Source organism: Podarcis liolepis (assembly GCF_965112155.1).
Source record: "Podarcis liolepis genome assembly, chromosome: 5".
NCBI classification, from domain to species: Eukaryota; Metazoa; Chordata; class Lepidosauria; order Squamata; family Lacertidae; genus Podarcis; species Podarcis liolepis.
The window spans coordinates 67702359-67716960 of NC_139556.1; the positions used below are offsets into that span (position 1 = coordinate 67702359).

The following is a 14602-nucleotide window of genomic DNA, read 5'->3' on the forward strand; positions in this document are numbered from 1 at the left end:
CAAAGGGCGGCTGGCAGCCTTTTGGTTACCTAAGGTCAATGGGTTTTTTTAAAAAATATATATGTTTAGGGATACTCTCATTTCCCTACTCATATTGAAATACTGCCCTTCAATGAGGCCAAACTTAGATTCACAAAATGTTTAGGGGTATACGTACCCCTGCGTTCCCCACCACAAAAAAGCACTGCCTATGGTAATGTAACCTAAGGTAACTGGTGGACCACTGCCTCTTCTCACAACTCCCCCTGGACCTATTGCCAGAGCTACTAACTCAAATACAGTGGTACCTCTGGATGTGAACGGGATCCGCCGCTTCCGCACGATTCGCCGCTTCCGCACATGTGGATGACGTCATTTTGAGCGTCTGCGCATGCGCGAGCGGCGAAACCTGAAAGTAACGCTCTCCGTTACTTCCGGGTTGCCGTGGAGCGTAACCTGAAAATGCTCAACCCGAAGCTACTTCAACCCGATGTATGACTGTAGCCCTAATGGGTTTTTGCTGCTCATCTCCCCATGCCTGAGAAAAGTGTGCATTTTGAAGGATGGCTCTGTTGTGGTTCACATCCTCTTTCAGAGAGCATGAATTCGGCAAGTTTGTTTTTAAATGCAAACTGAATGCAATTTCTCCTCCATTCCTATTTCCTATCAATCGTTTATTCACCCCATGCTTTTCAGTGTATTTCCCCATCACCTTACAAACCACAAAAAGTCTAAGTGTGTTTGTTGCAATAGGGTGACAGAGCACGTTATTCCACTTGAATTGTGCAAAGCTAAATTTCCGTTGTGTGCTTGAATTCTTCCCACAAAATATACAAGCTGGAGGCACCCGTGTGAAATCGTATGTTCATTTAATGACAAGAGGCAGTGCATTGCTGCTTTAAGAAAACCCAACAACAATCTGATTTAATTGAGCACTCCAGTGGAAGGTAAAGGGAACACTGAACCTTCAAATAACTGGAAAATAAAATTACACCTAACCAAAGGTTCTTCAAACAGTGCTGGCATTGTTGCAATTGTTGCATTTCACCACTTAAAAATAATAACCACCAGATGAGCACCCTTATGCTAACATTGTACAGTGTTACAGTGCATAGCCTCCAGATATTTTTTTAAAACATACATGTAGGGGGCGGAGAAGTGGGTCATTGTCAGTTATTACATTGCAAAATATATCTGACGATTGTTTGTGGTTATGGCACAGCCACAATCTACACAGTAAACACCAACACAAATAGTGTGCTCTCTGGTGGAAATACCACATTCTCAGAATTTTGCCACGCACTTCTCCTGCCAAGTAATGTGTACAAAAATTCACATACTAGGGTAAAGTGTGCATAGAAATGCATATATTAGTGAAAATAACATAAATGCATTGTGTCAGGGGAAATTGCTTACAAAAATGTGTATAGTATTCAAAACTGCATTAAGATGTGTTTATTAGGATAAATTTGCGCTAAAATGCTGATATGTTTTCATGAGGATTATTTTTACTGGTTTGCAAACTGCTGCAGAAATGTGAACTAGATTTAGGATAATAATAATAATAATAATAATAATAATAATAATAATAATAATACAACTTTTGTTTGTATTCCGTCCTCCCCGGCCGAAACGGGGCTCAGGGCAGCTAACATTAAATATATAATATTAATATAAATTCAAACAATAATTACCTCCTAAAAACAAGTCAGGATCAAATTAAAATCTAATTAGATGGCTTTCTGCAGAGTTAGGGTTGAGAGTGAGAAATTGAGGGAACTGAGAGTTATTCTTCTTCATTACATATGAATTCAAGCTCTGTAGCATGTCTCAGATACTATACGTACTGAGTCCTAGCCTCTGCCTGCCACCTCCACCAAGGGTTAATCAAACATGTCAAGGGAAGACAGGCTACACTCTCATTTCAAGCAGGCCAGTCACTGGTTGTCCTCTATTGCCATGTGGACCGATGAGATAGGCATGAGAAATTCTTATCATTGAACGCCACACAGGATTTGATGGACACAATCTCCTTCATATCTGTAATGTGAGAAAACAAAACGGTGGATTATAAATTTACATCCTGCTTATTTACAGACTTGAGAAAGCCACACAAACTACAATGAAACATTTTTAGACATAAGTGCATTCAGTGTACCTTCCTCCTTCAGTTATTTGGCACATATAATAAGAAAATGTTAAAAGGCATGCTTAGAAAGAATTCTACAGTTACAGATTCTTCTGTGTACAGTACTGTATAAGACTAGTTTTCCCCCCTAAAAAATAATGTCAAAAATTGGGGGGCATCTTATACATGGATAGTGCCAAGGGTGGATTTTCTTAAATCAGAGTCCCCCAAAATAGGGGATATCTTATACATGGGGGCATCTTAGAAAAATACAGTATATGTTGAACATGCAATACTAAGAATGCCTCAGTGAGGTACATGGTGTGGGCTTCTCCAGTGATATCTTCTTTTTTGGTCCGAAGTTGTTATTCACATCAATTTTGTAATGGCAAAATCATCAATATTTTCAGATGTTCATTGTACTTTTAAATTATATTCATGTAGTATCGGGATAGATGTGAATTTCATAAGCCCTTATGGTTGCTAAGAGACTTTTACTTTTGAGCCTGGAAAGATAAATACCCACCATCTATTACACAACATTCTGAGGATCTCATGGCACTGGCCACAATATTTCATATTGATGTCAATTTTTTGTGGATACCTTGTTGGATATTTGGAGGGCTTATTTTAGCTTATATGTTTAAAATGTAAGCACTGCTGGTTATTGTATTCAGAATGTGAACTGATTGTGGCTTATTTTTTTCTTCATTAAATTAGCAAATAAATAATAATAATAATAATAATAGGAAAAAAGAAAGGATTCTCAAATAGAAAGCCGCATTCACCCCTCTCTTGTTTCTCCTTCCTTCCTTCCTTCCTTCCTTCCTTCCTTCCTTCCTTCCTTCCTTCCTTCCTTCCCAGGAGACTGTGGTATAAGAGTCTCTCTTGCCAGAGATCTGAACCATCATCTTGCAGCAGGCCTTTGATATTAAGCCAAGGGCCACATTAAATTGAACTGAGGGCCACATGCAATGCTAGGCTAACGTATTGCCCACTCCTGATGTAAATAAAGAGAACCCTCACACAGAGACACTGCCCTTTTGTTTATTATATCTTTTTAGAAGGACTGTTCACCATGACTGCTGAACACAGTGCCTCTGGCTGATCCTGTTGTATAACATAGTTCAACTACTCCCCATATTTCTTGTTGGAATTCAGGTCCTGAGGGGGAAACTTGGCCACCCACATGGCGCTTGCCCTCATAACCGTGCACAAAGCCCCCAGGATTCCTAAGAATGTGACTAGATCAGATGAATCAGCTTCTTCTTGGCTTCTCTCGCTACCTTTTAAAGGCACAGGAGTGCCCTGGTGAGTTAATAACACAAATGAATGGAAATAACATGGAAAAAGAATAGCAAAGAAGGATATTAATACATCTTTCCCCCCTTTTGCTTAGGACTTGAGGAATGCTTTTGGAAGTTACGATTTTTCTCAGTTAAGTTATTCCAGCATTCCTCAACCTGGTGCTCTCTTGCTGGCTGGTCACAAAACATCTGGTTGATTCCATGTTGGGAAAGGCAGACATATCTTCTCTCATTTCATATTCATAGACACACCAACATTTTCAAAATTACATCTTGTTTTAATGTTGGAAGAGCTGGCCTGGGGGGAAAACGAAGAAGAAGAAGAAGAAGAAGAAGAAGAAGAAGAAGAAGAAGAAGAAGAAGAAGAAGAAGAAGAAGAAGAAGAAGACAACATAGCTAAACAGGACCTCCTGTATGTGAGAGCCCTTTATATTATTTATTAACTTTCTGATATGTCATATAAGGCTGGTGGAATATATGGGATTACTTTTTGCCTTTCCTTTCCAGGAAAGGATGATATGTTGGTATAAGAGACAATTATTATTGTGTATGGAGGGTTGTTGTTGTTTTGTAGCTATCTTAAAATACAACATGTAATATTCTCTGTCACAACAGGGGCTCACATCAGTGGTGAACCTTAGCACCTCAGATTTCAGTGGCGCTCTGTGCAATGCCCAAATCCACCCTCCCTCCTGCCTCTCACCTTCGGTTGGACTTCATAGCTGTGGCACTTGCTGCAGTGCCCCAGAAGCTCTGCTCCCGGTATATCCAAACCAGTCACACCCCTACCTGTGCCTTTGCCCACCGCTTGTGAGGAAGACATGTTTGAAGTTGGCCAACCCCTTCATGAGCCTGTTGTTATAGTAGATAGTGCTTCTGACATAGATGTGCACACATGAGATCACACATGCATGCTCCTTGCTTTCCCCATTGATCCCTTTTGCAGCTTGCAAAACACGACAACTATCCCTGTTTACCAAGGCTAGGACAATCCTCATTTTTGTTACCTGTCCCTTGGGAGAAGAAATGGTGCCTATTTTGTCCGTATTTTGCCTTTGGGAGGAAATTATTTGTTTATTATTTCTACCCTACCTGTCAGTCCTCAAAAGGGTCGTGAAGTGGCTTACATTTCAAAACGATGCAATGCTACGTTATATATTTGATGCATTAAAATAATAATAATTATGTATTTATACACCAAATATATAAAATACATTAAAAACACAAAATCAAATGATTAGTTTAAAATACAATTCGAATCACATTTAAAATCAAAATAAAATTAAGTGGGAACCCACGAATCATAACCGTAGGGGTAAGGAATTAAAATTTCACCAGGCCCGGCCACTCATGCTGGTCCTTGAGGCCTGGGACCTCCAAAGCATTGTTGTTTGTGGACCGTAAGGTCCTCCACGGGGCATACCAGGAGAGGCAGTCCCGTAAGTACAAGGGTCCTAGGCCGTATATGCAATAAACATAGAAAATAAATGTTGTGGAAACCATCCATGCAGTCTGTGGAGTATTTCAGGTTTCAGGCTCCTTCTTTGGGGTATCTAAGACTGCAATCCTGCACACACTTACCTGGCATTAAGCCCCACTGAAATTGACAGGACTTACTTTCGGTTTGCTGTGTGAAGGATTATGGTGTAGTAGTTAAATTTCTGAATATGGAGATGATTCCACCTTGATTCCAGCATGCACACATGTAAATGCTTGTCCATGGACACAAAATACCAGTCTGCTGCTTTCCTTTTTTTAAAAAAAAAATGATATTTATTGAAAATTTTTGAATTACAGAGAAAAAACAAAGCAGAAAAAGAAAAAAAGAAAGAACAAAGAAAAAACAAACCACATCAAACAATACAAATTCAAAAAACAAAAATACATCGCAAACAGACAAAAATAAACCCATCATTCTCAAATCCTCAACTCTCATTACCTTCTTTCTTTGATCTCCTCCTCCTCCCTTTTTTTGTATCCTGGTTAATAATTATTGCAGCAAATCCTTTCCATATTTCATAGTATTCTGTCATTACATTACCTTAATCTATTTTCATCTTATCTTATAGAAAACCTTAAAAACTTAAAACTTAAATCTTACTTTTACCGACTTCTCACAACCATAATATTCTTACCTAATTCTTTAAACATTTTTGCTAGAGCCAAGTAATTTCGTTCCAACATTTTTCTAACATTTCATCAATTTTATAAAACAATCCTGGTAATAAAAAGAGAAATAAAAACAATCCAATCTTCATCCAGCGTCCTTTCCTCCTGGTCCCGGGTTTTGTCAGTCCTTTTTGTCCCATCGATCTAGCGCATTAACCTGGTAACCTTATATCTGAGGCCCTTAAATCTCTTCCATGTCCCTTCCACAGCTCTTCTTCATATTCTCCTTTCACTCGTGGGAACTCCAGCTTGGTGATGTTTTTGACCCTTTTCAACAAATCAGCCCCTTTTCCATAGTCCAGACTCAACTCCATGTGATATTTAAAAACATGTTTCAGAATCCCTCCAAAATTGAGAGCCCCCACAGCTCCAAACATCTCACGTCCCATTGCCAGACTCGGAAAGTCCAAACATCCCTGCATAGGGTCTATCCAACCCCCCATTTCCAAACCAAACCAAACTTTATCTTTCCAAATCTGGCTTTTTCCAAGTTCATTTGTCAAATCCAAAAGCTCATGTTCCTGCAAGGCCGCAACTCCCTCCATCTCTGGCGCCCAAGATTCAGCAACATCCTCTTCTCTCATCTGCTCTGTCAGGACACACTCCTGATCTAATTCCTTGGTGGGCTCCACATAGTTTCCCACTGCCTGTTCAAAAATTCTGGCCGCATTAGTCATCAAATCCATCTTCTCACACAGAGAGCACACAACAGAGCCTCTGAATACATTGTCCTACAAGGTCACAAGTGCATTCCCACGATTGTAATCTGAGACAGCTGAAAGCTCCCTGGAATTAGTTACAGTTTCACGGTCTCCCTCTAGGGGGAGAACTTCTATTTGTTCTTGCAACAAAGTATCCTTTTTGAGATATTTTGTCAATATTTGTTCCTTTAAAGTGCGAAAGGAATCAGTGGAATCACTATGTTTCTTTTCCTTTAACTACCTGTCAAAAACATTTGTCTCTGGTCAATGAGCTTCAAACGTCAGTCCTGACACCCCGCTCCAGGATCAGGACGGTGGAAAGTTACTTTACTTTAAACTCACTTCTGCAGGTTTAAACAGTCCAAAAGAGATCCCCCTTCTTCTCCTGCTGCCAAAGGGGGGTTCAACAATTTTAAATGATGAAAGCCAATACTTTAGAAGCGATTTTCTGAGCTCTAGTTTACGTTTTCTTTGCTTTATTCTGTCTACAAAGAAACGGAAGGCTGACTTCCTGTTTAGACCTTCCCGTTTCAGTACCAAATTGAAGTAAATTTTTGAGTCCAATTCCTTTCTGCTCGCAAGTCCTTATTTAAAGTCCGATTGTTCAAAGTTTAAGTACTCACGGGTGCTTATTTTAGAAGCCAAATTGTCCCAGGAAAAAGGCAGCGCTCTCCGGCAACGGCTATGCGGCTTCGCTCCACGGAAATAGCAGTTGACTCACAGCACCGCGCCACTTCCCCCTCTTCACTTCGGAGTCCGTTAGTGGGTTCCTTTGCGGGTTGGGGGGGCGCTAAGGGTGCCCACCGAGTCCCATGGTCACAGGCTTCATCCGCCTGTGATTTTTAGCAGGGTCCCCGCTTCGCCGTAGCGGAAAAGACCCGTTTCACGCAGAGCTAGTCCCTCCAGTTCAGAGGGGGTCTGCCATTGCCGATGGCGCCACCCCGGAAGTGTGCTGCTTTCCTTCTACTAACAACCCATAGCTGCTTATTCAGACAGTAAATGTTGCTCAACAGGTTGGAGTTGCAGCTGTTTTTTAATAGATAGTAAGTGTGGAAAGGTCCTGTTTGTTTGTAGGTATTCATATTTATTTATTATTACATTCATATTCTACCTTTCCTCCAAGGAGTTCAAGGTGGCATGCGTGGTTCCTTCCCTCTCCTTTTTATCTTCACAACTGCCCCTACGAGGTGGGTCAGGCTGAGAGACAGTGACTAGCCTAATACAGTTGTGGTTTATTCCCTGCAACTGGTATTCAGAGGTATACAACATTGTAAACTGCCTTGTGATCCTTGGGTGAAATAATAATAATAATGATAATAATACTGCTTCTGACAATGAAAGTAGAAGAACATAACCACCACTGTAACATTTAGTTAAAATTTAATTATTTACAATTTTATATCCCACTTTTTAAACCTGTAAACAGGTTCTCATGGCAGCTTATATAAATTTAAAAATGCACAAAAAAACAAATATCAAAGCTATTATTATTTTTTAAAAAGAGCAGTCAAAATACAGCCATCTACAGCAACAATAACCCAGCAACCATTTTATGTCAGATAGAACTGACATAAACAGAAACCTCTTAATTAGTCCTTGGAAAACACTTCTGTCCCAAAACACATGTTCGTCCACCATCGAGACAGAAAGACTTTGGGGCAGAAATCCAGCAGAAAGAGGCCCTCAAATGCACCAGGTTTGACTTGCCACATTTTGGTAAACATGTGAAGTAAAACACATTGCCATCTAAAGAGCAGAAGCAACTGAAATACATTAAGTTTAAATTTTGCTAATTGCGGCCCTGAATACATAGCTTAAGCATCAGTCTGGCTATGGGAGTGTTTTTTATTGGTGTGGCATCCAGAACAATTTTATTGAAATAATTGCCTTCCACTCCTTCATCTCTGCAACTGGTCTGCATGCAGACAGACAGAAAGACGAGCTTTGAAGTGTGTGAAACCACTTGCAGAGGTGGAGATGAGAACCGGCTTCAAACCCATTTCTCTCTCTCTCTTGTCTGCAGGGGCAGCAGCCTCAGGGCAAGGAGAGGCAGCAGCTTTCCTCACTGCGTGTCCTGGGCTTCTTGGCAATGTGGAGACAGGTAATTACAGTATTAATTTTTTCTACGTGGGTAGATTGTGTCAGCTAGCACTCTGGGGCATTTTCAAAAGGTCACTGCACAGGTGTGCATCACTGCACTCAGCACTCAAGGCTTCAGTATGAGACAGGTAGGAAAGCCCATGACTGTGCTGTTAAATTCATAGTTAAATGATGATGGCATATTGCATAACCACATAAGAACGTAAGAGCCTGCAAGATGCCAATGGCCGATGGAGTTCAGCATTCTGTTCTTCACCACGCCCAAGCCAGTACCTGTGGGAAACCTGCAAACAGGACCCAAGGAGGACAGCACTCACCTCTCCTGCGGTTTCCAGTAACTGGTATTCAGAAGCATTCCTGCCTCTGACTGTAGTGGCAGAGCACAGCCAATCCCATTAATGGAAGAACAAAAAGGAAGAATGACCTTTCTAGGAAGCAGGGTGGGAGACTGAATTCTGTTATAGCAGACATGTTCAACTAGTCGAGCACGACCGACAGGCAGATTGGCAGTGTGCTCCAGGTCGATCGTGGGATTAAGAAAAGTGATCGCGTGTGTGCTCCTGATCGATCACGGTGCGCTGTGCCCCCTTGAAAGCTAGTATTTCCTGCATTGGCATCAGAGTGTTGTAAGGAGGGAGGACAGCGTACTGTGTTGTGATCGTTTTTATGTAATCTTCCCCCAAAAAGCTCAACAACTCTAGGCAATAATGACAATGGGTAGACCACTGCCAGTTTTATTATACAGTACTGGGAGTAGACTCCTGCCAATCTAGCAGTTCAAAAGCACCTCAAAGTGCAAGTAGATAAATAGGTACCTCTCCGGCGGGAAGGTAAATGGCGTTTCCGTGTGCTGCTCTGGTTCGCCAGAAGCAGCTTAGTCATGCTGGCCACATGACCCGGAAGCTGTACGGCAGCTCCCTTGGCCAATAAAGCGAGATGAGCGCACAACCCCAGAGTCGGCCATGACTGAACCTAATGGTCAGGGGTCCCTTTACCTTCTTACTGGGAGTAGATCACAGTCTCTAGAGAGTTGGATGTACCTGTTTTATAGCATTCACCATGACTTCATTGTCCCCAAAAGGTAGAGTCATCAGGGCCACAATGCTTCATTCCCCATAGGTCATATGCTTGCATGGAGTTGCTATTTATTTAAAATACGTATCATCAAAAGATTCTAGGGTAACAAATAAAACTATTCAAATAAATACAGTAAAAAACAACTACAAACAAGCCAATAAACGTAGCACAAAGAACGATATAATAGTCTGAAAAAGTTGTCACCGTTGTCTTGCTTGCCAGGATGAAAGATACAAGTATTTGTGTATATAGAAACCTCTGGTCTTTGTGTGGCTGGAAGGTAGCCTACAGTACAAAGGTAGGAGTCATATTCACTGCTCTGCCTTCTTTTGCCTCTGGCAGTGCCAATCATTGTGACCCCTGGAAGATTCCCGACAAGGGAATGTGGCGCTCAGTCTGAAAAAGAGCTCCGACCCCTAAATTACACGGAACATCTTGGACTACTTTCACTAGTTTCATTGGGTCATACACAGAATAAGTCTGTAGTGGGTTATGTTTCCCCTTTGTATTCTTGGTTTCAAACACTTTTCTCTATGGGAAACCTTATTGTATATAACTCTAGTAAGTTGAGCTCTCAAGTGAGGCATGAAACACAGTGATACTGTATTCACAACTCTTTGATCTGTGGATGATTGAGATTTGGGATGGTGCTGATGAGGGACTACTGCCACCTGGAGGCTAGACCCAACCCTACCAAACACTTGCAACCAAAATTACCTTTCCGTTTTGCTGTGGATGAGTGATACCCAAAGCTTCAGTCTGAGACATGATCTTTCAAAGCTCATCATTCATCCATCAAACTGAGCAGAGGACATTTTCTCTCACGCAAGTTTATTCCCCCAGCTGTATCCATGTTGGTAATCAGGTCCGTTGTACTAAAGACTTAGGGCACTTTCCGGCTGTCACTATTTTTGAGTGGGGTTCAGTCACGCATCAGCAAAGTCAGGTTGTTCAATTACAGTTTGTTGGGAGAACCTGCACAACAAACCAACTCCCCCCAAATATCAGACTTCAGTGAGAAGCAAAGTGACAGGAAAATGCACTGGAAAGAGTGTTTGCCACAGGCACCATGTTCGAGACTCTTGCTTTTGATGCTACTCAGCAAGATGATAATACAGTATATGTAGACTATCAATAGTCTACCTCTGATACAAAGTGCATTGTACAATATTTAAGTATGAGCCATACCTAGCTCTTTAGGGTTTGGGTTTATTTTTAATCTGGTAATTTCTGTAAGAATAGAGTTTCAGTACAACCAAAGGGCAAAAATTTGTTGTACTGTGCGTGGGAAGCTAATGCATTGCCACAGCAACCACTTCAAGCAATTTTTAGCTTCACCAACCAGAAATTATGAGGTCAGGCTTCATAGCTGGAGTCTGGAAGATGAAGAAATAATTACTGTATTTTTCACTCTGTAAGATGCACGAGACCACAAGACGCACCTAGTTTTTGGAGGAGGAAAACAAGAAAAAAAATATTCTGAATCTCAGAAGCCAGAACAGCAAGAGAGATCTGTGCACAGTGAAAGCAGCAATCCCTCTTGCTGTTCTGGCTTCTGGGATAGCTGCGCAGCCTGCATTTGCTCCATAAGACGCACACACATTTCCCCTTACTTTTTAGGAGGTAAAAAGTGAGTCTTATAGAGCAAAAAATACGGTATTTAATTTGTTTCTCAGTTTGTCTTTTTAACCACAAAGAGCTGCACAAATTTTTATTTATTTATTTAATAATACTAATACTAATGATAATAATAGAATTATAGAGTAAAGTTGGAAGGGACCCAAGGGTCATCCAGTCTAACTCCCTGCAATGCAGAAATCTTAGCTAAAGTACCCATGACAATGGCCACCCAACCTCTGGGTTCGAGTCCTACTTTCCAGAACAGGAGAAAAGAACTTTGTTCCATCTTCCATGTGAACAATAAATAAACCTATCACTCACAGAATCAAAGAACCAATGCATTGTAGTTTTAGAAGGAACCCCCAAGGGGCATTTTTATTTCCAGGCACAGGTTGAGCACACAAAGGTGTGCACCTGATCTTCTGCACATCTGTGTGTGTGCGTGCAGCAAGTTCATCCCATGTTCAGTATATCTCCAATCTGTCTGAATTCTGACTTTTTGAGTGGAAACAAACATTTCGTAGGGATGTTAGGATTCTGGAAAAGCCCAGAATTCAGTAGCAAATTTGCAATTCCACCTATATCAGAATTGCACTAGAATATAATTAAGTTCCCTGGGTGTGGCTGCTGTCACATGCAGACATCTTCTAGGAGCCACTGGTGGCTCCTGAGTGCTGCAGGGTGGGGACCAAAGGTGGACAAACTACCCTAGAAGGAGCACAACATGTCCCCCACCAGAGGTACTACCCCTCCTAGAACCCCGTGATGTTTCCTCAGCTGTACATCCCACTGTGTTAACTGTGTCTTATTTCTAGTTGAGTGGGCATGGGACTGCAGCCTAAGGTAGCTTGCTGGCACCCATTAAATAAAGACCAAGTCCCATTAGAGTCATTAGGAAATCCTTCTGAGTAAATATACTTAATATCATACTAATAATAATATCAAGCCAGAAGTCTTCAATGTTTTCACTCTGGAAACTCCTTTAACCCAAACATACATATGGGGACTCACTCAAGCTTTTAATATACCGTATTTTTTGCACCATAACACTCACTTTTTTCCTCCTAGAAAATAAGGGGAAATGTCTGTGCGTGTTATGGAGGGAATGCCTACGGGTGGCGGGGGGGGGGGGGGATCTACTGCAGTCGTGAACAGAGGATCCATGGTTCCCCTTCCTTCCCTCCTCCGTGGCTCACTTTGAAACAGCAAAGCAGGAGAAGAGCTGCTGAGTGGGGAGGAGAGATGGACAGAGAGCCTGCTTGCTTTAAAGGAGCAAAGTGGGAGAGGAGAGGAGCCTTCTCCCCTTATACCCCTCTTCTGCATTATTAGCAGCATCCTTCTCCTTGTCCCTTGAGTGCTTTCCCTTCTCTCCCCACTTAAAACGTGGTTACAAAGCACGGATCCACATGGATCCTCAGGATTTTTGCATTGGGCTACTCCAAACTCACTGTCAGATCACATGTCTGTGGCCACAGCATGAACCACAAAAATCATACATCCACTGTTTCGTTTAGAATTTTTTTGTTCTTGTTTTCCTCCTCTAAAAACTACGTGCGTGTTATGGTCGGGTGCGTGTTATAGAACGAAAAATACGGGTATATTTTGACCAGAGTCTAGGGCTTGTTGATTAGAAGGTTGGCAGTTCGAATCCCCGCGACAGGGTGAGCTCCCGTTGTTTGGTCCCAGCTCTTGCCCATCTAGCAGTTCGAAAGCACATCAAGTGCAAGTAGATAAATAGGTACTGCTCCGGCGGGAAGGTAAACGCCTTTTCCGTGCGCTGCTCTGGTTCGCCAGAAGCGGCTTAGTCATGCTGGCCACAGGACCCAGAAGCTGTCTGTGGACAAACGCCGGCTCCCTCGGACTATAGAGCAAGATGAGCGCGCAACCCCCCGAGTCCGTGACTGGACCTAACGGTCAGGGGTACCTTTTTACCTTTACTGTTGGTGTCATGCGACTGGAGTTTAGTTGTGACCCAGCAATGAGTCCCAGCTCACCAGACTGAAAATGAATGAGGCTGCAATCTTATGTCCGCTTATCTGGGAATAAGCTCCATGGAACTCAATGAGGCTTTCTTCTGAATAGACATGCGAGTTAGACTGCAGAAGTAACCCCAATTGTCTGGAAGTAAGTCGCACTGAATTCAATAGGCCTTATTTCTGAGTAGACATGGTGAAGACAGCATGTGCCCTCTCATGGTAACTATGGAGAATGACACTCCTCTGAGTAAGATAGCACAGTCTATTATTCTACATAAAAACTACAACACATATTTATTTTCTTGCATTTATACCCCACCTTCCTTTCACTGATCAGACCCAGACCTCAGTTTAACCAAGGTTACCCTCACTTATGTTTCTGTAAACCAATAGATAAGAAGCAGTTTTTAAGATATTGGACAGTGCTCATAGATTATTCCATGTACCGCATATTCTAGACAGGTAAAACTGAAGCAGAAGTAAGTTCAAAGGCCTTTAAAGTGACAAGATTATCCCATATAACTCATGTAAGAGTCATGCATTTTCCATCCTTCACTTGAGCAATGTGACTTGACCCTACCCTACTTCCTTCTTTAAACTGAGGACCAGCAAGACCTGCTAAAGCTGCCAGCCAGCTAGGCAAGCTGCCTACACTTTGTTTTATCTAAACCAAATTTAAAGTGCAAAAGCTTTATCTTTTAAGGTGATACACAATTCCATATATAAAAACAGTTCCAATACAGATGCAGACTGGGATAAAGATGTTCCCTCTCCAAGCTTCATCTTACTTGCAAATCTGATAAGCATCCCCTCTATTCCTTCATCCAAGCCATTTATAAAGAGATAAGCATGTTAGTAAAGTGAGGTACAAGGGCCAAAAACATTTTTTTTCTTTTTTAATGCAGATGACCAGGGATCAGCTGCAGTTCTGCCCAAAAGTTATGTGGGAGAATTAGCTCTTATCTTGGAAGTGAGGACTGGAAACAGCTGTTTTTTTAAAAAAAAAAAATTTAACAAAATTTATTTACATACTGCTTACTAGAACAAAAGCAATTTTAAAACACACATAAGTACTAGAAACACGTGCCAAATCAATATGATAACAAAGGCAACGTTCTACCAGTTATGAACTGCCTTATGATTGTCAAAGGAAACAACAGGTTTTTCTGTATTCTAGGTCCGTCAGGGACTTCCAGGATCTCTGTCAGAAATGTTTGCTTGAGATGCAAATCAGTATTTGTAAAGTCGAATGGGGCAGAATCGACGAAATGCTGTAGATTCACAGCTGATCCATGGTATGTAACGGAGTTGAGGGAGCCAAGGGAAGCACTGTCACCGCACAAAGCAAAAGCCTCGGCTAAGGGATCGTCGTGTGACATTCTGCTCTAGGCGAAAGCTGCATGATTCAACCCCCGCGAGCAGAAGGCAGGAGGAAAAAGAGCCGGGAGCGCGCAGACCGTAGGAATGTTCACAGCAAAGCTGAACAAACTACCTTTCCCGGAAGCCCTCGCTTTCCCGGCTGCTTGCCCCGCCTTCTCCGAGTGC

General features: G+C 41.9%; 2 protein-coding genes across 3 annotated transcripts in view; both read left to right on the top strand.

Moving 5' to 3' along the window:
* The window catches only part of HDLBP (high density lipoprotein binding protein), a 257678-nt gene that overhangs the window by 76302 nt on the left and 166774 nt on the right, over nucleotides 1-14602 (top strand). The gene's annotated exons all lie outside the window — the stretch shown is intronic.
* Nucleotides 3696-14586, top strand: LOC310708360 (uncharacterized protein; the record flags this gene model as incomplete). 2 transcript variants are annotated; one of them, XM_083506677.1, is made up of 4 exons in its annotated part: nucleotides 3696-3826; nucleotides 8308-8385; nucleotides 14235-14352; nucleotides 14447-14586. In XM_083506677.1, 3 exons carry the CDS (start codon nucleotides 3696-3698, stop codon nucleotides 14332-14334), a joined length of 309 nt encoding a protein of 102 aa, XP_083362803.1. In that variant the 3' UTR covers nucleotides 14335-14352; nucleotides 14447-14586. The 2 variants fall into 2 exon arrangements, with proteins under 2 accessions (XP_083362803.1, XP_083362802.1); XM_083506676.1 differs by having other exon boundaries at nucleotides 14235-14534.